Here is a 23,169-nt window from a genome sequence, read left to right on the forward strand (position 1 = left end):
GTGTACACAGTGTTCACCATGCAACAGTCCCAGCCCCCTGCGATTACTAGGAGCTGATTGGTGCTAAATCCCAGTTGCTGTGATAGGATGGAACCGCTTGTCCCACAGTGTTCCACGGAGGGCACGGCCAGAGCCAGGAACCCCACCCCCATCGAGGGTGAGAACCACTGACAGGTGCTTTTCTAATCCTTGGTGGAAAGCCACTTGCTCTGACTCTCTGGGCTCACATCACGCCATCTGGCAGGCATCCCCTGTGTCTGTCACCCTCCGCCGAGCTCCTAGTCCCTTCCTCACACACTTAGTTTCCCTTCCCAAGTCTCCTGTTCAAGTTTGTCCTTCCCAACCCTGTTGCCCTAGGTCCTGGGCCACTCTTCACTGTCTACTTTCCTCTTAAGGAATCTTGTTTGTGACCGTGTCTATGCCAATCAATGCCTTTCATACTTAAGTCTCCTGCCCAGGCATTTTCTTCGAGCTCCGGACCTAGGTGGGCAACTTCCTACTGGAGACGTATTTCCACTTGGGTTGCTCAGAGCATGGCCCCTCAACACGTCCAAATCTTAGGTGATGATATTTCTTGCCGATGTCAGTCCTCTTCTAGTGTTCTTTATTTCAACACATGGTACCACCATCCCCCATCTGGTCCAGCACTGAGTCCTGCTGATGTAACCTCACATCCACACAAGTGTTTTTATTCTTACTACCATCATCCTACTTCAAGCTACCTCCGCCTCTGGCCCAGACTACAAGAGCAACCTCCTAATGGGTCTCACCTACTTTGCCTCCTCTGCAGCTCCTTCTTCTCACTGCAGCTAGAGCAGCCCCGTCCAATGAAAAAGCAAAGGAAACCACAGATGCGAGCTACTTACATCATCCTAAATTTCCTAGTAGCTACATTTAAAAAGGTTAGCAAGAAATGGGTAAAGTGGATTTTATTACATTCAATTGAACCCCAAATATTATCATTTCAATATGTAATCAATATTTTTGAAATGATACGTGGTACACTCTTTTTTCTTAATCAAGTATTCAAAATCTAGTGTGTGTTTCATCTTTATAACACATCTCCACTAGAGCCAGCCATGCTGCCAGGCATTCAGTAGCCACTTAGAGCTAGCAGCTACCATTGTTGAACAGTGGAGATCTAGAATGATCTTTTCATGATGAAAATCAGATCATTTGACCCCATGCCAAGTTTAAAATTCTTTTATGGCTTCCAAGTTGTCCTTAGGATTAGGATGCAAACACTTAACAGCCAACAAGTCCCCGCAGGGTCTGTTTAAACTTCCGGCCTCTCCTCTTTGCACCCTCGCCATCTGTGTGCCAGCCACATCAGACTTTCAGGTTGTCAGACATGGAGTCTCCACCCACCACAGGTCTTGGCCCATTCCGTTCCCTCTGTTGTCCATGCCCCCCTCTACCACCATCCCCTCCATCGTCACCAGCACCTTCACCGCTAACATCACATCCAGTATTGTCACCACTACCGCGCCCGTCAGCTCCACCCTCACCACCACCTCGGGTGGTAACTCTCTCACCATCCCCATCACCACTACCCCCATCATAATCATCCCATGCTGTTGACACTCTCACTTCACCTTCAAGTCTCCACTCACCTTCACGCCCCCTACTCTTTAGTTATATGTGTGTTCTTTTCCTTCATAGCATTTAGCATAGTTTGTAACGACATCACCCCACATGGCCGATGACGCATGCCTCTCTGACTAGGCCCTAAGAAGGAATTGTTTGGTTTGGCTCACCATTGTATTCTCAGTGCTACCCAGTAACTCGTACCTAGTACATTTCAATAAAAACATTGAATAAATTAATAAGTCAAGATATCAGGGAAAAAGGAACTAGAAAATGGGGCACAGAACAGAGCTTAAAGAAGGAAGTCAATGAACATGGTCAAGTGTAGCAGGTGGAATCCAAAGTGGGGAATGAGGTGTGTGAGGTGATTCTTTCTGTTGAGACACTATCTTGTGTCAAGGTCTGTGTTCACCCTCTTATGTGGGTTTGTTTAATTCTGTAACAAGTATATGAGTCAGGTTTTATCTGAGTTTTAAATTCAAAGAGGCTCAGAAAGTTTCAAGAACTTGCCAAGTGACATAGTTGGGATTGGAACCTCGATCTATCTAATGTCAAAGCCGGTGTGCCGTGAATTTCACTAGAGCCTCATAGGCAGCTTCCCAAGCTTCATAGTCTTGCTAGACTTGTTATTCAGTGAGAACATGGCTGAACACTCCAATCATAGAAAAGCTGAACTTTTTAAAGTATGTATGTGGCTCAGCATGTGCACTCATTTCATTCCTAGGTTTTTAAACACAAACGTTGCCCAAAATGCATTGCCCAATTCACATACGATTGCCTCATGTGAGAATCTTAAGCAAAAACAACCTTGCCTGAAATGATGTCATTTACTATTTGAAGTCCAAGAAGGAAGTAAGGTGATGATTGAGAAAAGGGCTGAGTACGGGGAGACTGTCGAATACCAGTTAATGTTCCTTCCTGTTCACAGGAGGTTTGCACGTCCTGTACCTAACAGAATGCCAGGCAAACGGAAAGAGCTCAGTACTTGTAAGCTATTAACGGTTTCATTTTCGTCCCTGGGTCATTGTAGCTTTCCATTCATTTCTCGTAAACATGTCAAAGTATAGGTTCTTAAACATGTACTATGCTGGTTCTACAGGCCGTACTGAATCCCCACCATAAATCAGCTGCAGGATTGACGTGGGGCAGCCATCGAGCGCAGCCTGTGCACCATGGATTCAAAGCTGAGACCACTGATTTCCAGGGTTTGGCACAATGCAGTTGTGTTCACGCACCATCATGGGGTCAACATGGGATCAACACGACTCCGTTTTGACATCTCTTACATGGGGATGATAAGCCTTTTCCAGAGTAGAGCGTCCACAACCTGGTAACTGCTCAGTGTTAGCTATTATTCCTGAGAAAGGCCTTAGGATTTATACCAGGGGAACTTAGTTCCTGCTTTAGTTCATTGTGGGACAAGCCAAGCTAATCAAACTGTTGATGGATCAAGGTAATGAGAACATTTGTCCTGGGGAGAAGGAAATCACATTGTCACTTGCTCTGTTCAGTTATTCTTCTATTTCCTGATTCAATCAACCATGACCTCCAAGCCCCAGAATCTGTTAAGATCAGCAATGGCATCCTCAGTAACCAGGGAACAGCAGAAATCTCATATTGGTAACCAGGGAACAGGAGGAATACCACCTTGGTAACCAGGGAACAGCAGGAATACCACCTTGGTAACCAGGGAACAGCAGGAATACCACCTTGGTAACCAGGGAACAGCAGGAATACCACCTTGGTAACTGTGAGCATGTTATGGGTATGACGAGGCCTAGCCCTACCTTAACTGTTCATTTGTCAGATGTCCAGGCTGACCTTTAGAAAGTTAGGGTGCTGTAACTCTTGTTTACTGTGAAATGTGATATTTCAAAAAGTGATTCAAAGCATTCCTGACAACATGGAGTTAGATAGACAGCCGTGTGGTGCAGTGGCTATGAACAGAGATTCTGGGCCCTCTTGCTAAGTGGATGGTCCTGACCAAGTTCTCTTTGTAAAATGAACTTCATAGACCAGTTGTAAAAATTAGGCAAGGTACCACATGCAAAGCTCAGAGTGCCTGGCATTTGTAAGTGCTAGGTATGAGTTTGTAAGTAGAGTCAAATGAATAAATGTGATTATTTTAGAAAACCAAGTGGAGAAACAAAGCTGCTTGTCCATACATGTGCAATAATATAGGCACATGAATAATAACAGCAGGTCGACAAAAGTGTGACGATGGGGTGAATGAGAAGACAAAGGGGAATTGTAGGTCAGTTGACAGAGGAACTTTTAGGCACACGGAATTGCAGAGCTTCTTAGATTTTTAGCCCCACTTTTTCCTAAAAAGCATTTCTCTCTCATCTGAAACCATTTGCCAGGAAAACAACCCGATTATGATCAGCACTCAAGTGGTCAGATCCCAGACCTGCCCTGTGTCTGGCCCATGACAGCATCACACCAGGTGGGTGAAGAGGTGTGAATGGAAGAGAACATCCCCTACTCTTCCCACCATTTTACTCTGGAAGAGACAAACATCATGAAGAAAGGCTTATTCCTTAAAGGACCTGGAAAGAACTACCTGGACCAAAAATTCTCTATGGAAGTTGGGCCACAAAAATGTGCACCTGGATTAAGCCCCTCTGATAAAGATGCAAGTACAGTAAGTCTTCATTTAATGTCTCCCACAGTTTCTTCAAAACTGCAGCTTTAAGCAAAATAACATATAACAAAACCAATTTTACTCCAGACTGATTTATACAACGAAAAGTTAAATTCCTATGTCCTATTTCTGGATCCCCAAACTTCTAAATAAAGACTCAAAACACTTCTATTATTAAACATTGAAATAAATGTGAACTAGATATACATGGAAGAAGGATAAATAAAAACAAGTAGAGAGCCCTGGCTGGGTAGTTCAGCTGGTTAGACCATCATCCCAATATGCCGAGGTTGCGGGTTCAATCCCCAGTCAGGGCACATACAAGAATTAATGAATTCACCAATTGGTTGATTGGTAAATCAAACAATCAACCAGTGGAACAACAAATTGACAATTCTCTCTCTCTCTTTCTCTTCCTTCTTCTCTCTCTAAAAGTAATCAATTATTAATAAGTAAATAAAAATGTAAAAAAACAAGAGAATTCTTTTCCACCTGCTTCCTGACTGGAACAATGCAGAAGGGGAATCCACCCCATGAGCACATTTTCTGGATGTGGGAAGAAACCGGAATCCCTGGAGAGAACCCACGCGGATGTGGAGAGAACACGCACTGTCCACACTCTCCACACAGACAAGGATCCCAGCTGGGAATCCACTGTTTTCCCCCATCACCATCCTAATAAAACAACATTGAATGAAGCAACATTACCAGAGCACCTGCTGTACACCAAGGCACGGGAATGTGATAGGGCTTTCTGCATCCCTGTGCGTATTGTTTCTTTCCTACCAACTAGACAGGCTCAGTTTCTCTCCGAAAACCAGTGTTGTTGGCATAGGTGCAGGGACGGTTCTGGAGCAGAGGGTATCGCCTTGGGCAGGCTCAGCCGGGGCTGCGAAGGAAAAGGATTTGGAAGGAGGGGCCCCCTCTGAAGTAGAGAATAGAGTCCAGACAAGGGGAGGGGATAGACAAGGAAGGTGGGGAGGGACCCTCTTCATGGAAATTTTATCTGTGGAAGCATTTTGCCTCTTTGTCAAGGGAGAACCCCAGGCCTAATGTACAGGCCCGACAATAACTTACTCATTACTCTCTTGGAGGCCAGAGAGGCATGGAACTTGGCTTTGGGAAGGAAAAGGGACATTGCTGGCTTTTCCAAGAATGACGGACAACCTACTGAGGAAGTTTTCCCCAGCTTTTACGGAAACACGAGAAGAGCTGTTCTGTTCTTCACCCTGGGGAGTTTGCTTGCCAGAAACCACTACAGGAAAACTCGTCTCGCCCCAGGCCATCCAAGGAGGGGCCACACTGAAATTCCACTCTTGCATGCTGTTTCAAGGAAACTACAATTTTAGGAAATGAAAGTTCAGGCTGCGGAGGGCCTGAACTTTCTGTGGTATAGAAACTGCCCCATGCCATCTGTCCAGAGAGCCAGTCAGCAAGGAAGGGGTTGACAAAGGAGGATGGGAAAGAGCAATAACTCTCAAGTATCTACTAGGTGCTAGACATATGTTTTTGGTCAACAAGTATTTATCAGCAGTTCCTTTTGTCAGGCGTGGTGCTAGTCGCTGCAGTGAATGGCACACACATCATGGTCCCTGCCCTTGAGAAGCTCGCAGTCTCTTGAGGAAGAGAGACAGTGTCAACAACATTACCCTCAGCATCCCAATGGGAAACATTGTGACCCCATTTTGCAGATAGGCAACCTGAGGCTCAGAGAAATCATAGAAGCGTGTAAAAAACGTAGTATGAATTTGAACTCCAGACATCTAAATAAATCCCGAGCCCATGTTAGTCTTTCTTTTAAAACACATTTATTTTCTTTTATTTTTTGCCTTCAGTGTTATTTTGTATTGCTTTCAGGTGTACCGTGTCCTCCTTAGACAATCATACACTTTACAGAGTGCCCTCCCACTCTAGTACCTCCAGTGCCCACCTGGCCCACACGTAGTTGTCACAGTACTGCCGACTGCACTCCCGAACCTGCGCTCTGCACGCCCAGGACGATTCTCTAACTACCAATCTGTGCTTCTCTCTCCCTTCACCAAGTTCCTTCCGCCAGCTGAATTTCCCATCAACCATCTGCCTGTCACCAGGGTTAGACCTTAGATTCCAAATGGACTCTTTTCAAAGAGTTTCATGCTTTCAAAGACATTTTTACCAAGAGTTAGTAGGAGGAAAAGCCACAGCAAATCGTGGGCTCCGCCCCCTTCCTGGGCGGGGTGGTCTTGAGTGAGTCATTCAACGTTGCTGGGCCTCGGTTTCTTGAGAGTGTTACTTCTTTAAGGGGCTGTTTAAAAGAGTAAATTAGACGGTAGAAGTGAAAGGTAGTCTGCAAACTGAAACCACTCACTATACTTAGGCGGTACTATTCTTCCTACTTTTCAGCGTGGTGAGACGGTATCTCAATAGCCGGTCTTCGCCCAGCTGACTCATGGCTGTTGGCTCAGCCTAGATTTAATATCACATCAAAGAGCACAGTGGTCATGTTTTCAGTTCATGGTGACCAACGATCCCGGTTTTTCGGAACTATCCTGGTTTTATCTCTGAACGTCTCGTGGTCAAGGCAACTCCTCCATCCTGGGCCACTGGGGTGTCTGAGGGCCCTGGATCACTTCCTTCTAATGGATTCTGCAAGGAACTACAAGGTGCTGGTGTGGCAAAAACATGGGTTTTAGCATCACATAGACTCAAGTTCAAATGCTCATACGCACTAGGTCACATCTAAGCTGTGTGATCTTAGGGAAGCTACTCATTTCAAAACACAGATAACATTGAACTCCCCTCTTGTTCACTGTGTTCCACATTATGGGCCTCTGTTCTCCTCCTCAAACAGGCAGAGCTTACTCTCCCACTTGGCATGTTCTGTTCCCTGTCTGGACATTTCCCAACAGGCTCTTGCTTGTCATTGAGGTCTCTGCTCAGCTGTCACCTCTTCTTGAGGTCTTCCCTGCTACTCACCTAGGAGTACCATACCAAATACTCCCAGGTGCTCTTTGTGTTACCCCTATTTTATTTCATTCCTGAAGCTAATTATAATCCAGAACTATCTTTTGATGATAACTGCAGTAGGCACCCGTCTAAACTGGCTCCCAAATAGCCCTGCTTTCTGGTATTCATGTCCTTGTGTGAACCTCCCCTGCTGAGTGTGGGCAGGACCTAGGGACTTGCTTCTAACGAATAGAATATGGCAGGCATACAATGTCACTCCTGAGACCATATTTTTAAAATGTGTGACTCCTTCTCTCTCTCTGTCTCTTTTTCTTTCCCCCTCTTTCTCCCCACTTCCTCTGAGGAAGTGAGTGCCCACGCTGTGAGACGCCCTAATGGAGGGTTGCAAGTGGCCAGCAAATGGGGGCAGCCAACAAGACACGAGACCCTGCTAACACATGAATGAACTTGAAAGCCGTTCTGCCCACATCTAGCCTCGAGATGACTTCAGTCCCAGCCCACACCGTGAGTGCAGCCCTGTGTGAGAATTCCAGAGGCAGAAGACCCATACTGGGCCGTGCCTGACTCCTGACCCACAGACACTGCGATGTGAGCAATGCGGTCATCTGTTCTGCAGTCATCAATGCACTGACACTTTGCTTGTTTACTTCCTCTAGAATCTGAGCACTAAGGCAGAAGGGACCAGGCCTATCTCATTCACTTCCACATGCCCAGAGCAAAACCTAAAGTCTGGCCCATAGTAGATGCTCAGTTTTACCAAACGAGCAAAGTGACGGCATAGGCTACATGCAGACAAAATACAAAGTTGTTGAATGAATGAGTGATTCAATGACCAATTAAATGTGAGAAGGATTAGAGAAAGCGAGCGTGCTGATCTATTAACTACCAAGAAGGGAGGCCCCTCCTGTGGGCTCTGAAGAGATTGAATGAATAAGTGATAAATGAACAAACACGGGCACAGGTTTGAGTTCAGGTTAGATTTGATGAGCTTGGTGTTGGCACACTGCATGTGAAATGCCAGTAAAATGTCTAACAGTCACTGTGAAATAGGTCTAGCTTTTCACAGAATTTTAAGTGAGAAAAGCAATTCCAGGAGAGTGTGTGTATCCCATTTTTGTGAATTCACACACAGACACACACATCTGGAAGGAAACATACCAAAGTGGTAAGTGCTTCTTGTGAGTGGTAGGATTACAGTGATTTCCTTCTTCTTTTTTTTTTTTTTTTTGGTCAGCTACACGTTCTACAACAAATAGAACCAAAATAAAGGTATTTTCACTGAAAAAGCAGAGCAAGAGTCTGCGGTAGATATAAAAGCCATTCTCGTATTAGACATTGAAGGTGCGGGGGTGGAGGAAGGGGCTAGGCCAGGGAGAGGGAGAAGAGGGGGCAGTGCTGGCTATGGGCATCACCCAGTGTCCTTTGTAAGCAACATTTCTGGTTGGGTAGGAGGAAAAGCCTCTGGCATTGACCATCAGGGCCATGGCCAAGCTCATTCCACCTCGTCCTGACAGCTCCCCTTCCCTGAAACATTTCCCAACCTCCCTTTCAAACCCATTTCCTGCTGCCGTGCTGACCTAGCCTTGACGTTTCTCACAGTAGCCTGCCCACTAGCATCCAGCTTTCCCGCCCCCGGAGGCTGGCGCAGCTAGAAGAATATTTCACAGTTGTTTCGCACATCTTTCTCACCTCGGCCAGTGTGTAATCGTGAGTTTCGAAACTGCTTCGGCCTTTACTCCAACGCCCAACAGAACTTGATTAGACTTTCACTTCCCATCAGCAAGCCAGCGTTTTACCTCCAGGATAACCACCACCTGGTTTGCGAAGTTCTGCTTCAGAATTAACCCAGCAACAGCCCCCTTACAGCCGTGTTGTTACAGGCATACTAGTTACTCCACCGAACTGATTTTTGAATAGCTGTTCAGCAGTAGACATGGATTTGTGCCTACTGTCTTAAATTTTATTTTTCTGAAATAAAGATCACACAGGGAATGCACACCATGTTTGCTGAGCCCAGGTGGGCTCCCAGCAGGGACATAAACCCCAGTAGCTACTGTGTTCATCTAGTCCCCCAGTAGATGGAAGCTGGAGGACTGGGAACCATAGGAAATGGGCCCTTGACTTTGAGGAACTCCCAAGGGCACATCCCAAACAGTGGGATTTCAGGTCAGCCTTTCACTGGCATGCCAGGGCCTTTTCCCCAGGTGGAGGCTGAAGGCCTATTGGTTGCCCTGGGAGTTTGGCACCAACACCTCTCCAACTGGAGGAGAAATAAACTCTCTCCAAGACCATCCCCATGTGGTTCAACATTAGTTTTGTGCAGCAATATCCTGCTCTCTTCTCAGACACGTGGGAGCTTCCATTTCCCCTTGAGTGGGAGCCCCATGGCCAGCAAAGTGATGTATTTATCTCCTTGCCGGTGTGAAGTGTGGAACAGCGGGCTGAGCTCTCCAAACACCTTTGTCTGTAATGGCCAACAGGAGACCTCGTGTGGAGGTGGCCAAGTCACAAGAGCAAAGTCGCCTGGATTGCTGAGTCAGATCACGGGACAGCTGGACTGGCACCGGGGCCTGTTGGGGGACCAGGTTGTTACTGCAGCATAATCTCCCCTATCCCAACTACTACAAAATCAATTCTGGATTTGGATATATCATTCGACTTAATGAGTTTTCTTTTAAATTAAAGAATGAAAACAAACAAGTGGTTGGTTTCTCTTCAGGAGTGCGGTGGATCTGGAATATGTAACAGATTTAGGAACCTGGACTAACTCAGCACTGCTTGCTCCTTTGGTTGTGGGAATGGCTTTTATTATAGATTTTGAACTATGTGGTCATGTCCCACCCCAGTGTGGTGCCTGTCCAGTCCCAATGTCACCATGCGTGGTCTGTCCCCTCAACTTCTAAAAGATTTTAAATCATTTCTACATCCACTATAAGTGAATAAACACTCACCCTGACGAAATGATACTGCAATAATGCTGGCGGAAGTTTTCTTTGTTAGTTTCTAAAGCAAGAGTTTTACAAACACTACCTACACTCTCCACCATAACTACTAAGTACATTCTGCTTTACTGACATCCTGTCTGGACCCCAGGAGAAGCACTAAACTGCTCGAACGTCTGGGTCACACCAAAACAATTATTTTTAAATGTTCATTTAAGTTCGCATAAATATTACAGTATATGTATTTTAACAGAGTTGTGTTTTAAAGGTGACTTTTATACCACTTGTCCAGTATTTTGATTAATTGCAATTAGACTGTCTTGCATTTTGTATGTTGGTTATGTGAGTATTTAAAGGCATTCTTATGTGTGTGGAATCCCAACCCAAGTAATTACTACATACCTCATTTTATGGGATTTTTATTAGGGAATGCTCAGTGAAAGTTTCGCTTTGCCTTTGCCTTTAAATTATGTCCTTTTATAGCATGATGAAAACTTTATTAGGACTCTAGCATTTGTTTTTAACCTACTTACCTTTCCCCATTGTTAAATAAAATATACTTTTCCTTGAGATTTAATTAAAAGTCTTTGGGGGAAGGTGGGGTGGTAGTAACACATGTTTATAACAGGCAATACAGAAATAAAAACAGAGAGAATGAAAATCACTCTCCATCCCACCTACCAGATGGTGCCTCACCCCACCCCCCATATTCAGGGGGGGGATCGTATTGTATATAACTGTGTCCTACTGTTTCACTGTCTCTGTCACTCTTACAATAGTGTTGACAGGTTGCTTGGAATTCCAGCATCTGCACATACTACCTAGTGCAGAACACGCATGTCCAGTTTGTCGCCCTTGTACACACTGGAATGAAGATGCTCGCACAACATTGGTACTGGCAGAGCAATGACCCTTGCCACTCACCTCCTAGACTTGCGTCAGCTCACTCCAGCTGGAATGGACTCCAGTGACTGTCATTTGCAGAGCCAGTGTCCACGCTCTGTCCTTACACCCCCACAGCGTCTTACACACCACCCCATCCACTTCTTGGCTTCCTCCTGCTCCATCAGTGGTTCCTCTCAGTCTCCTCTGCTGCCTCCTCTTCTGAACGGGGGGGCGGGGGGGGGGGTGGCTCCAGGCTCAGTCCTTGAAATTCCTCTCCTCCCCAGAGGCCCCATGCACTCCTGTTGCCTTAATACCATCAATAGGCTGAAGATGCCCCCGTGGATGTCCCCAGCCTTAAACTTCACTTAGCTTCAAATCTGTAGATGCGACTGCCTCTGTGACTTCTCCGCTTGGGTATGAGAGGTCTTTCACACTGTCCAGCTCAAGACCCTGGACCCTGCCTCCAACCAGACCCTCCCCAAATGCTCTTTCCGCCTCAACAGCCTCGCCATGACCAGCTCTCAAGGCCCAACCAGAGGTGTCCATCTTCCTAGCCGCCGCCACCCCACCTCACCATCCAGCGTGTTTGCACACAACAAACCAGTTCTCTCCATCATCTCCACTGTGACCAAAGTTCTAGCTGGTGCTCCCGTTGCTCCCGCACTCGCAGCACCCTTCCCCATTCAGCTGTCAGCGATTTCTTCAAAGCTCTCATCAGGTAACTCCCTTCTCTCTTAGAACAGCCCAGTGGCTTCCCACTGTCCTTTGAGTAAAACCCATCCTCTTTCCGGTGGCCTACAAGGCCTTGTGGAGGCAGCCTCTGCCCACCTTGATGGCCTCCCCTCATTCCCGTGTCCCTTGTTCCCAGACCCCAGCCACCCTGGCCTCCTGCGTGAGGGTCTTTGCACCTGCCCTTCCGTCTGCTCAAAGCTTAGCCCGTTGAACTTGGCACAAACGGCTCTTTGTGGTCATTTGTGTCTGACTTGTTCAGAGAGACTTGCCCTGACCACCTGCTGTCCCCTCCCCCAGTTTATCATACCACCCTTTAATTGCCCTCAGAGCACGCAGTATCTGAAATATTCTCCCAATTTTTTGTTTACCTCTTCCCTGCCCCTCCTTTCTGGAATGTGCCAGAATAACAGGACCTGGTCTTTCCTGTTCTCTGGGCCCCTCAGCTTCAGGAAGGTACTCAGTAAATATTTTAAACAAATAAACACTTCCTTTTGTATTCAGTAGAAGAACTTACTTTGGTTTCCCACATTTTTCAGGAACTAAGGGACCAGTGGAAGCAGGAAAGTAAATTAGACCAACCACGAGACTGAGCGGAACGTACATCTCAGGTTTCATATAATTGCCAGGAGGAAAGTTTTGAATCTGACACTGAAAACGCTTTGGGGCTTTCTTCATCAACATAAATTACTTTCTTTTGTGGTAGCACATACATTACACAAAACTTGCCATTTTAACCGTTATATGTACAATTTAGTGACATAAAGATTCACATTGTTGTGCAACCATCACCATCAGCCACTTCTAGAAGTTTTTTCACATCTCCTCCAACTAAAACTAAAGAATAACTCCAAGCCCTGGCTGGTGTAGCTCAGTGGATTGAGCGCAGGCCTGCGAACCACACGATCGCGGTTCAATTCCCAGTCAGGGCACATGCCTGGGTTGCAGGCCAATCCCCAACAGAGGACTCACGAGAGGCAACCATACATTGATATTTCTCTCCTTCTCTCCTTCCCTTCCTCTCTAAAGATAAATAAATAAAATCTTTAAAAAATACATAACATAAGAATAACTCCCCATTTCTCCCTCTCCCCTCAGCCCCTAGTAACCACCATTCCACCAGGTCTCTACGATGCTGGCCATACTGGGTACCTCAGAGAAGCAGAATTACATGGCATTTGTCTTTTGACTGGCTTATTTCACTTAGAAGAATGTTTTCATGGTACAAACATGTTGCAGCACGTATCGGAATCTCCTCCCTTTCTAAGGCTGAATGATGCCCCCTCGTATGTATTGACCATGTTTTCTATGCCCATCCGTCCATCAACACACCTTTGGGTGGTTTGCACCTTTCGGCTGCTATGAACAGGGGGGTGTACGAACTTTCCTTCAAATCCTTGCTTTCAAATCTTTGGGGTATATCCTAGAACCTACATTATTTCTAACACTGTTCAGTATTAGGGGCTGGGGATATGCGTCACCCAAACTGGGACTCTAACGTGGTGACCCCAGAAGTTTCTAGTAGCCCCAGCCTGCTTGGTGGTGCTCCCTATAGAAAGGCAGTTGCGGACTTGCAGGACACTTGTCCCCCTTGTCCCAGGCTCCCACACACGTATGGCAAAGTGAAATAAATGCAAAGCAAGCAAACCCAGCATTCCACTCAGCATTGCTCCTACTGAATTTCCAATAAAGATAAAGCAAAGTGTAAAAATAAGACAACTTTATTAAAAGTTCGATGTGTTTTCAAAGCTCATACATGCCAGCAGAATTCCACCATGGAGTCACTCACACACACACACACACACACACACAACCAGTGGCAAACGTGCCTCAGCACCTAACCCCCGAGTGCTCGTGTTTGGGGTAAGGCTGCTCACTCGGAGGGAGACCATACACTAGGATGTCCCTGCTGCTCTGGCCCCAGCGACCGGCCCGAGGGAGGGAACCCTCTTGGACAGGCAGAACAGGGCTAGGCTATGGCTTCACCCCAGCAGCCACAACCACCAGGACCAGAGAGGGCCGCCCTGCGCCTGGTCCACCCAGGCAGGTGACCAGCTGCTCAGCTGGGCTTTCCCAGCCAGCAGTCCTCGACACCCGGCCACACATGACAGGCAATGGAGAACTCGCAAAGAAAGATTCGGATCTCACGAGCCACCGGCCAATGAAATCAGAATCTCTGGGAATGTCGATTCCATTTAGCACAAGCTCCCTGGGGGATTCCGTGTGTCACTTTCTACCTTCCTAAGAAGGCTCCGTTGTTCTGATTTAAGACATTTGGAATGTCTGCCATACTTCCTGAGTTACAAAGGGATGATGTACGAATGCTTGGTTTCCACCACTGATTTGTGAAGGGTTAAAAAAAAAATAATGTGCCCAGATTTCATTTAAAAAGTTTATTTTCATATAAAAGTGCCAAAATATTCACCAATATCCGTAATCTATCCCAAGAACCAGTTTACACTAGTCATCAAAACGCAAGCTTGTTTATTCACATTGTTTAAAAATCAAATTCTCGTCACACGTTCCCACAGTAACTCGAGTCCCTAGACAGGGGGAAATTCGCATTCCTGTTGGTCGTGGTAGTCCATATGTCCAGGTTCATGTAGGCACGAAAAGGGTCGAACCCTGGGTAGTACTCCTTGCACATGACCGCTGGGCTTTCCATGTGAGCCGGGTGCTCTGCGGCGGAGCTGATGGGGCAGCAGCTGTCATACACATCGCTCTGCGGGGCCCAGATGGAACCAAAGAGCCCGGACATCGGAGATAAGCTGCGGGTGCTTGTGAGGTAGGGCTGACGTGTGAATGAGAAGGGGTAAAAAAGATACGCTTTTTAAAAAATATGTCTTAGAAGGCAGTATCAAGGATAAAGCGGACACCACAATGGGGTCCATCCAAGTTATTGGATGTTATCAATCTATTCTCAACCACCTGGGCTGTTTTAACTCCCTTTTCCTCAGAGGGTTAGAAACCCTCATCTAACTGGATAAACTGATTTTCCACCCAAAGAAGGACCCACAGTTCAAGTGTAAACTGTAAAAAACTTCAGAGTGGATCCGAGAGGGGAAAGGTATTGTGCTTTGAAGCAAGGAACGACACGGTGCACACGGCACGCACGGTGCTCAGGGTACACGTGGTGCTCACGGTGCTTACAGGCAGGAAGCCCTTGGGGCCCAGCTGCCCCCCGCCACTGAGTCAACTTTCGTCTCGTCTCTTATCACCCACAGAGAGGTCAGCGGGGCCACTTCACCACAGCTGTGTCACAGAAGGCTTCCTGGCCCCAGTCAATTTCACCTACAGACCATCACTGCTCGGGATGGTTGGGAAGTGGCTAGAATGTCAAGGTCAGCAAGCCCCTCCCTGTCTGATTACACGGTAGGCTCCTTCACAGGGTGGGCTTTAGCTGATCCGAACCCAACTCCAAAGCTAAGTCAGGCCAGGATTTCAGAACCACCAGAAAGAAATGCGAGCTGCCCCAGGGCCCCAGCGCAGGCGGGCCAGCACTGACCTGATTGCTGAGGAGACCAGCGTGTCCCCAGGCTGCTGGCACGTTGGGGGGCGTGTTCCAGGTAGACTGCGAGTTGGGATCAGTAAAGTCTGTCTGAATTCCAGCAGGACAGGGGAAGGCACTGGGATAATTCATGTTTTCTAAAAGAACGGGAGACAACGACACAGGTAAAGATTTTTATGGCACGGACTGAATTCTCTCAGCAAAAAAAAAAAAGCTTTCCTGGCCTTACTATTACACTAACAGACTAAAGATAGACATAACATACTTACTTGGTGTGAACCAGGAGTTTCACTGTTACTCTCAAGTTTAACACTGTTTATGAGACACATCACCTGGGAAGTCCTCAGTGAGGAAGACCTGCATCTGGGCTTGGTGCTCTATATTTGATAATTTGATGGGTATCTTCCTAATACACAGAAGACGCTATAATGCAACTATAGATTTGAATAGTGTCAAGATTCTTCCCAGTCCTTAACATTTTACTTTATTATCTGTCATGCCAACCTCCACCACCTGCGTATGTGAGGTTTGGACTGATAAAGCACCAAACCAAGTGCTTAGCTAAGATAGTACACACAAGCCTCACAAGCATAGGAAAGTTACCACAGCACCCCCCTGTGGTTAGCATGGAGCCATGCACGTTTCCAAAGCCACAAAGTGCAAGAAAGTATCTGACATACAGTTTACTCTGTCTCTGCAAAGGTAGCCCTAATATGAGAAATCATGATCATACTGTAATATACAATAACGGCACTTTCCAGTTCATCTGGGAAATCTCATATCTCTCATTGTTTTTTATGACAGGTGCTTGAACCCAAGCACCGGCAATTTTCCACAATTTCCCCCGAGAGCATCTTTCCTTCCTCTGAAGCACCCTCAGGGGCAAGAGAGCGGGCACAGGAGAGGGACAGGACAAGCAGGTGGAGGTTTCTGGTCACATGCACTTGCCTGCCTGAAAAGAACCACCCACAACAAAGGCCCCAGCCCCCCTGTAGGTGATCCACGTAAATCCAAATGACCCAGTCCTCTTTCAAGGACGAAATAGATGAGGGTCATTGGTAGAAGTCCCCAGATGCCCAGGTTTACGGGGCTTTTTGAGGCCACATAAAATGATACATGGCAGGTATGCAGAGCTAGACCCAAGCAAAGGCACTTGGCAGCCCCCTTCCGTAAGGTCATTCTCAAAGGTTACGCACGATTAAAGGCACAGTCTTAGCAACAAGAACATAAACAGCAACCACACACACACACGCAGCTCCCAAATACCATAGCAGATGGGTGGGTGCAGAGGTGGGGTGTTGGGGAGTAGAACACATGGGGGAAGGGGGTGAAAAAGTACAAACTCCCAGTTGTAAAGTCAGTCAGTCCTGGGGATCTGACGTGCACTGTGGTAACTGAAATTAATAACGCTGTCTTACATGTTAGAAGCTGCTAGGAGTAAATCTTGAAAGTTCTTAGGACAAGAACAAAAACTGTTAACTATGAGCAGTGGTGCATGTTAACTAGACTTACTGTGTGGTAATCATTTCTCAAAATACACAAATATCGAATCATTAGGTTGTACACCTGAAACTAATATATGTTATGTCAACTATATCTAATTTCATTTTAGGCAGGATCTCCTGCAGGTAGAGCCTGAAGGCCGTGCACTCCACCCGGGGCTTTATAAGGATGAACGCATGGTGCTGGGGCCCTTCCAGCAGCTCTCACCTTCTGGAAAGGCATTGTAGTCGCTCAGCTCCAGGGGGCAGTACACACCGGGGAACTGGCCCTCGCAGGTGGCGCTCCAGTCAATGAAACTGCTGCAAAAAACCAGAGGTCCCGTTTCAGGAACAGGGCGTCCACAGAGCGAGCAAAGGAAGAGGAAAGCAGTTGCATTGCCCGGCACCCTCATCACTGCTAAATCTCCAATTTTGGAAAATAAAAGAGGTACCATATATCACTATGTATAATGCACACTTTTTGGCCCAGATTTTTGAGTGGAAAATAAGGGTGGGCATTATACATGGGAATTGTTGCTAGGATGTGGGTGTGCATTATACATGGGAATTAGTGCTAAGGTGTGAGTGTGCATTATACATGGCAAAAAGATAGTCCAGTGTGCTTTCTCCAGTCACAGAATCAAAGACTGACTTCAGCTCATCACCAGTGGCATCCCATGGCAAGGCAGACAGCTCGGATGAGGAGCACACTTCCCCGTAACCAGGCTGAAGTCTGACCGGAGGCAGAAGCCAAGGCCATGGTTAACTAGAGCTGCAAGAGAGGCACTGAACCACCTTGAAGTGTCTCAGCTCACACCTGAAGGTCCTGTGCATGTTCTGCTATGCAAATGCCCACCTTTCCCTAGGAGCAAGGCCGGCACTCGTGTTAGGGAAGTAATCACAACCCTAACGGCTCTGATTCATAACGCTCTGACTGCGGCTGCAGAGCTGATGCTCGTTGCAGACACAGGGAAGTAGATGCCACTGTAATAAGCCGACCACCTCCCTCCAAGAATTCAAGCGGGTTCTTTGATCATGCACAGGCATGAACATTTTCTCAAGTTTTTGTCATCCAACAACATAGTAACAGTCATAAGCAAATTTCCGGAACAGCCACTCTAGGCCTATTTTTCAATGCTCAAATCGTTTAATCTAACGATTGAAATGTGTTCATGGCTAGTATCATTGAAATCTTCGCCCCTGTCAGGGGTGGGGATTAGAAGTGATAGCTTTTTCAATTTTGCCTCTAATATAGTAATACCCCATCTTTTTACTCTAAAAAAGGAAAGTAATGTCGTGGTCACCAGCTATGTTATACATCACTTTTATTTCCTTTCATGTTTCTCTCAGTGCCTGAGTTGTTATTTTCTCAGACGTCACGATGAAACTCCAAAAGGCAGACGGTAATTCCTGGCTAAGGCAGCTGGGGAGGGAAGCCTGGTCCTCGATCCTGAGGACCACCTACCCGGTGGACCCACATCCCCACCGCAGGCCCTCGCGCCAAGCAGGGCGGCCCTCAGCCAAGACACCTGTACCTATTATGAACCGGGGCTGGCCCCTGCATCACGCTGGGCACGGCGCTCTCCAAAGGGCAGTTGAAGCCGCTGGTCATGCACACGGGCGGCGTGGGCCACAGGTCTCCAGGCGGGTAGAGACCTAAGGAAGAGAGCAAGGCCTCTCAGTCCTGCTTCTTCCCTCCAGAAAACGCCCGCCCCCCGTGACCCCCACACACTGACCACGTCTGCTTTCCCGACTCCTTTCGGGATATTCTTGCAGAATGTAAAGCGGAAACAGAGCACACTGCTTTGACCTTCACCTCAGACAGTGCCCAGCTGTCTCCTGACCCAGACGAGACACTTACAATGACCTGACAAGGACACAGGGCCCTACTTTCCGCAAGGCCCCGTTACAGACGCCAGCTCGGCAGCAGACAGGTGCACGTTCCAGAGGGCGGGCAGGGACAGAAGGGGACAGGGTAGACATGGCTGGGACTCCAAGTACTGTGATGACGGCCACGGGGGCTTTCAACAGAGCAGGCAAAGGCCTCATGGAGGGAATATCTGAGCCATCCAAATTGGGAAGGAAGTGAGAAGCGAGCCAAGGAAGCGTGAGGGAGGTGTGCTCCAGGCACAGGGAACAGTGCTGATTGTAAAATCCCCCAAGCGGGAATGTGCCTTGAGAGTCCAGAACAGCAAGCACACTGTGTGGCCAGAAAGGATGGGGTGAGAGGTGAGCAGTGGGGGATGAGGTGAGTGACTGCCAGGACATAAGCCTCACATTTCTGTGCACCTTGCAAGCAGAGGCCCTGAATGCTTTTCTTCTGGACTGTTTAAGGATGTTGGCTAAACGAAAGGCCTGCAACATGCAGTGACTCCCTCTGGGCAGAGGGAGGCGTGCGTACTGCCTGTTATAAAAGATATGGGTTCTATGAGCTCAAGGTTCCTTCTGTGATGCAACTCACACTGTATAATACGAGTGCCTGGGCCTGTCCGAGTCACCCCGAGACACCTGGGACCAGGGGCCATTAGAGCAAACACGATGATGTTCGAGGGCCTGTCTGGGCCGCAGCCACATCTGTTTTACATGGGCAAATAATGGCTGCTATTCCTCCAGGGAAACTCAATCCCCCTCGCTGCTACCTGAAGCAAAGCTACTGGATCACTGGGGCCCTCAATTCACTGAGGTTCCCCCAAGCTTGGCGCCCTGGAGGCAGGGTTGGCTGAGACCCGACTATGTGCACCGGGTTTCAGCCAACCCTGTCCACGCCACTGTTCACCTCGGTGCCCGCTGGGCAGCACCAAGAACACACATGGTCACTCTGCTCGGGGGCTGACCCATGGCAGTTCTCGTAGCTCAGGGTCAACTCTCCTCTTGGACTTCTGTGTTTTCACTGACTCTTAGTCTCTTATCCGTGGCCCAGATGTTTGGTTGGTCTGTCACTTGGCAGGCTGCAGACTGGCAGGCAGAAGACCCCTTTGGGGTCGTGAAATGTGAGGATGAATCTTGGGTTCTGATGGAACTTTCTGAGCCACTCATGTAGAGGCCCCTGCCAAGGGCCCATCATCTGAGAAGATGGACTGGAATCACCTACACCTCCCCGACCGGCCGTACTGCTCCCTGGGTCCATCACCGCACTGGACGTGGCCATGTTTCCAGCGTCACAGATGCCACAGAGGGAAGGACCGCGAGCAGCATGTTTGTATGCCGATTCGAGAAAAACTGATAAGGGGGGAGGGGTGCAAAAATGTGCTCAACAGCGTCCTTGGAAAGGAGGGTCACACTGACAATTCACGATGGTGGCAGCAGGCAGACAGGCCGTGGCAGCCTCCTGAAGGACTCAGCTGCTTCTCGCTTTCCCAGGTCCACAGGAAGCAAGACCAACTAAGAGAATGAGGCAGAAGGCGCTGGAAGTGTGGTCGGGAAAAGAGTGGTGGGGGAAGGGACTGGGGACGTGCAGCAGCAGGGCCCCCACGCAGCCAGCAGTCAGGTATTCGCAGAGCAGGCGGTCAGCGTGTGTGGATGCCGTTCTCCGGTCTGGCTCACCAGCACGCAAGCAGGCAGAGAAGCTGGAGCACTGGACAGAACCGTGGCTGAGGTTCTGGAAGGTGAACCCAGTGAATAAAGGGACAGGAAGCAAGGACATGCCAGTAACCATGGATTGGGGAACTGAAGCTGGGCAAGAACGAAAGCACACCGACACAGGTGAGGGCAGCCCAAAGCAGGTGGGACCAGTGCTTTGTGGACAGTAATTGTGAACAGGGTCATCGCTCTGGTGACGTCCCCCAACCAAGGATTGTAACAGGGGGTTAAAAAGTAACCGCAGATTGTTCACAGGAATGAGATAAACACACAGACACAAGCCCATGGTTTAAGGCACCACAGGACGTGGAATTCCCCACCGACAACAAAGACACAATCACGTGGTAAGGTCTATCTGTTTGGACACAGTTCTTGTTTTTCCCCATTAACTAAATCCCCTCTCTTCTCTGCTACCTGAAAGATAAAGGTAGTCCCCATCGAAACCTCGCCCAGACCTTGCCTGAGCAAGTTACTGGCTTTTTAAAAACTAAAAATGCTGACTTTCCTAGCCTAGTCATTAGGCCCAGCTCACAGATCATTTATTTCCATTGATAATTTGACACCAAGTCCAAAATGTTTGCAAAGAACAGCACAGAAGCCTTAAACTTTCAGAGTAAACCTGCTCCCTTGTGTAGAAAGCTGTTCAATCAGTATAAGGTGGATACGCAACAATGTGAGCGTGAAGGTCGGGGGCTTGTCCTGCTGCAATTCCTGACCCTGACCCTGACCCTGACCCTGACCCTGGTTAGGCAGAAAGGGGGCAGCAGAAGGAAACAGGAGACAAGGGCAACGGGAGGTAACGAAGAAAGGGAGAAGAAAAATGAGGGGGTACTGGAGCTAGCCCCCCGACAGAGAGGCCTCAGGTGGGAGTGGGATTTCCTTCTGACCCACTCCCATTTCAGCTCCCGGGCTGTTGTCCTCTCCCAGGTAGTGGGGGCCTGCAGGGGCTGGGCCCCCCATCTCAGGCCTGGTGCAGGAGCGAGGCTGGTCTCTAAGGCTGCCAAGGCTGGTTAATGGGCTCGTAGGGCATGGGGAGGTGGGGAAGAGGAGGAGGAAAAGCAGAAGCAGGCTAAGAAGCTTGAAACTCGCCCTTGGTGTGCCCTCCAACTGGGCCTCACCGCTGGGAAAGGGGAACTACGTGCAGAGGTAGCCCTGCACCACCCCAGGGCCACGGGCCCTGCACCTCAGCTATAAGGAGGGAGCTTGGTGTCAGCGCAGGGGGAGCAGCCAAAGTCAGAGGCTCCTGACGATGGTGGTGTGGAAGGCAGGTGTCTTCCCAATGCCCAAAAGCCCACTGACGTGGCTTAGAGAAGAGGATGCTGGGGCAGTGGCTCTGCCCCACCCAACCAGCTCGTCTTCTCAAACCTCCCCACCACGCCCCACGCCCCCAACCCAGGACACAGAGCACCTGGCTGGTGTCTGGAGAAGACACAGGAGCCTCACCTTTCTCCTCTTCGACACCTGCAGGCCCCGCAGGAAGACTGGGACAGGGAGGTTCTGCATATTGCGGGAGACTGTTCACGCCTCTGGGGAAAGAGAGAAAATGAAGATTGCTTGTTGTTTCTGTATAAGGAGAGACAATTTGCATAACCAACCGTGACTGAATTTTTACATGGATCCTTCTCCCAAGAAAAATATACACTAGAGACATAATGATACACAGCCCGAGAAGGGCTGAGGAATATTAAGTTCCCAAGATCCAGCAAAGTCTTCCTTTAATAAATGACAATGAAACCATTTGACCTTAGGTCGCGACGGTGGTCTACAGTTTCCTCTCTGCCTGCCACCTGCTGGCACCAAGCCTGGACCCCGGCTCACTCTCTTCCCGTAACAAAAACAGTTCTCACAGAGCCTTCCTGGTACCCCAGCTGGGCCTTTTACACCCACTCACCAATTTAATGTTAACGCCAGCCTGTCCTCTCACGATGTGGCCGATGCCTTAAGAAAACCAATTCCTGGCCTCATTCCGAAGCCCTTCCTCTTACACACCCTCCCCTCCCACTCAGTGGGCAGGGCCGGTTTATTTCATCCCTGGGCACCATCTGGAGGGACTGTAAACACCGCGTCTCTACCCAGCTGCCCATGCTCAGCTGTATTTCAAGTCCCAGAGAAAGGGAGATGATGCCCATTCTCCTGCCAGTATAGTTTCCTCCTTGGACCCTCAGGAGGGGGGACTTCCTAACATGGTCCCATCACAGAGAGGACCAGCGATACCAGAGGCACCCCAACACGAGCCGTGTTCTCTCAGTAGAATCCTGCTTTTTTCCGAATTACGTGTAAAATCGGAATTTACTTCCTTATATCCTTACAAAGCTCTCCCACTCTAACCTGCAGAACCAAGTACAAGGAAGAACCACGCTGGTGGAAACAGCAGTACATGAAACACACGGTGAAGGCCAAGGTTGAACACTTACGTGGGGCTGCAGATGTTATGGCAAAGGTTCAGGGCGATGGGCGTGTCTGAAGGGAAGTCGTTCTGTGACACGCGGTCTCCTGCATAAAAAAATAAATTGTCAGTTTTTACAAACATGATTCAATGGCATGAGGTATTATAATGCAAACGGGGTTAATGTCCTGAACCCTGAATGAGCGACTTATTTTTCACTTTGCACCGATAGTCACAAGTTCAGCGATGTGATTTTTAAAAAGTCTTTGATAATTTATCTTTTCACTGAAACTGCAATAAAACCTAACATTTAGATTTATACCTTTTGGCTTAATAATGTTGCAGTTATGGAGAAAAAGCTGAAACCATGAAAAGTTCATGAAACCACAAAAAGTTCATAAAACCATGAACTTCTTAAGGGTGAGTTTTCTGAGAAAAGAAATTTTGCTACATAAATAGACCCCTCCAGGTTATAAAAGCAG

General features: G+C 48.1%; 1 protein-coding gene across 1 annotated transcript in view; it reads right to left on the bottom strand.

The window, feature by feature from the left end:
- Positions 1-14,111: 14,111 nt before the first annotated feature.
- Positions 14,112-23,169, bottom strand: part of TMEM131L (transmembrane 131 like) — a 140,433-nt gene continuing 131,375 nt past the window's right edge. Inside the window, exons 30-35 of the mRNA XM_037058366.1 lie at positions 22,716-22,794; positions 21,745-21,827; positions 18,258-18,378; positions 16,952-17,043; positions 15,239-15,378; positions 14,112-14,524 (exon numbers count right to left, since the gene is read on the bottom strand). Of these exons, the coding sequence (XP_036914261.1) occupies positions 14,249-14,524; positions 15,239-15,378; positions 16,952-17,043; positions 18,258-18,378; positions 21,745-21,827; positions 22,716-22,794 (791 nt within the window). The 3' untranslated portion in view covers positions 14,112-14,248. The remainder of the gene's footprint in view (positions 14,525-15,238; positions 15,379-16,951; positions 17,044-18,257; positions 18,379-21,744; positions 21,828-22,715; positions 22,795-23,169) is intronic.

Source organism: Sturnira hondurensis, unplaced genomic scaffold (assembly GCF_014824575.4).
Source record: "Sturnira hondurensis isolate 20B ecotype Veracruz unplaced genomic scaffold, ASM1482457v3 Scaffold0010128, whole genome shotgun sequence".
Lineage (NCBI taxonomy): Eukaryota > Metazoa > Chordata > Mammalia > Chiroptera > Phyllostomidae > Sturnira > Sturnira hondurensis.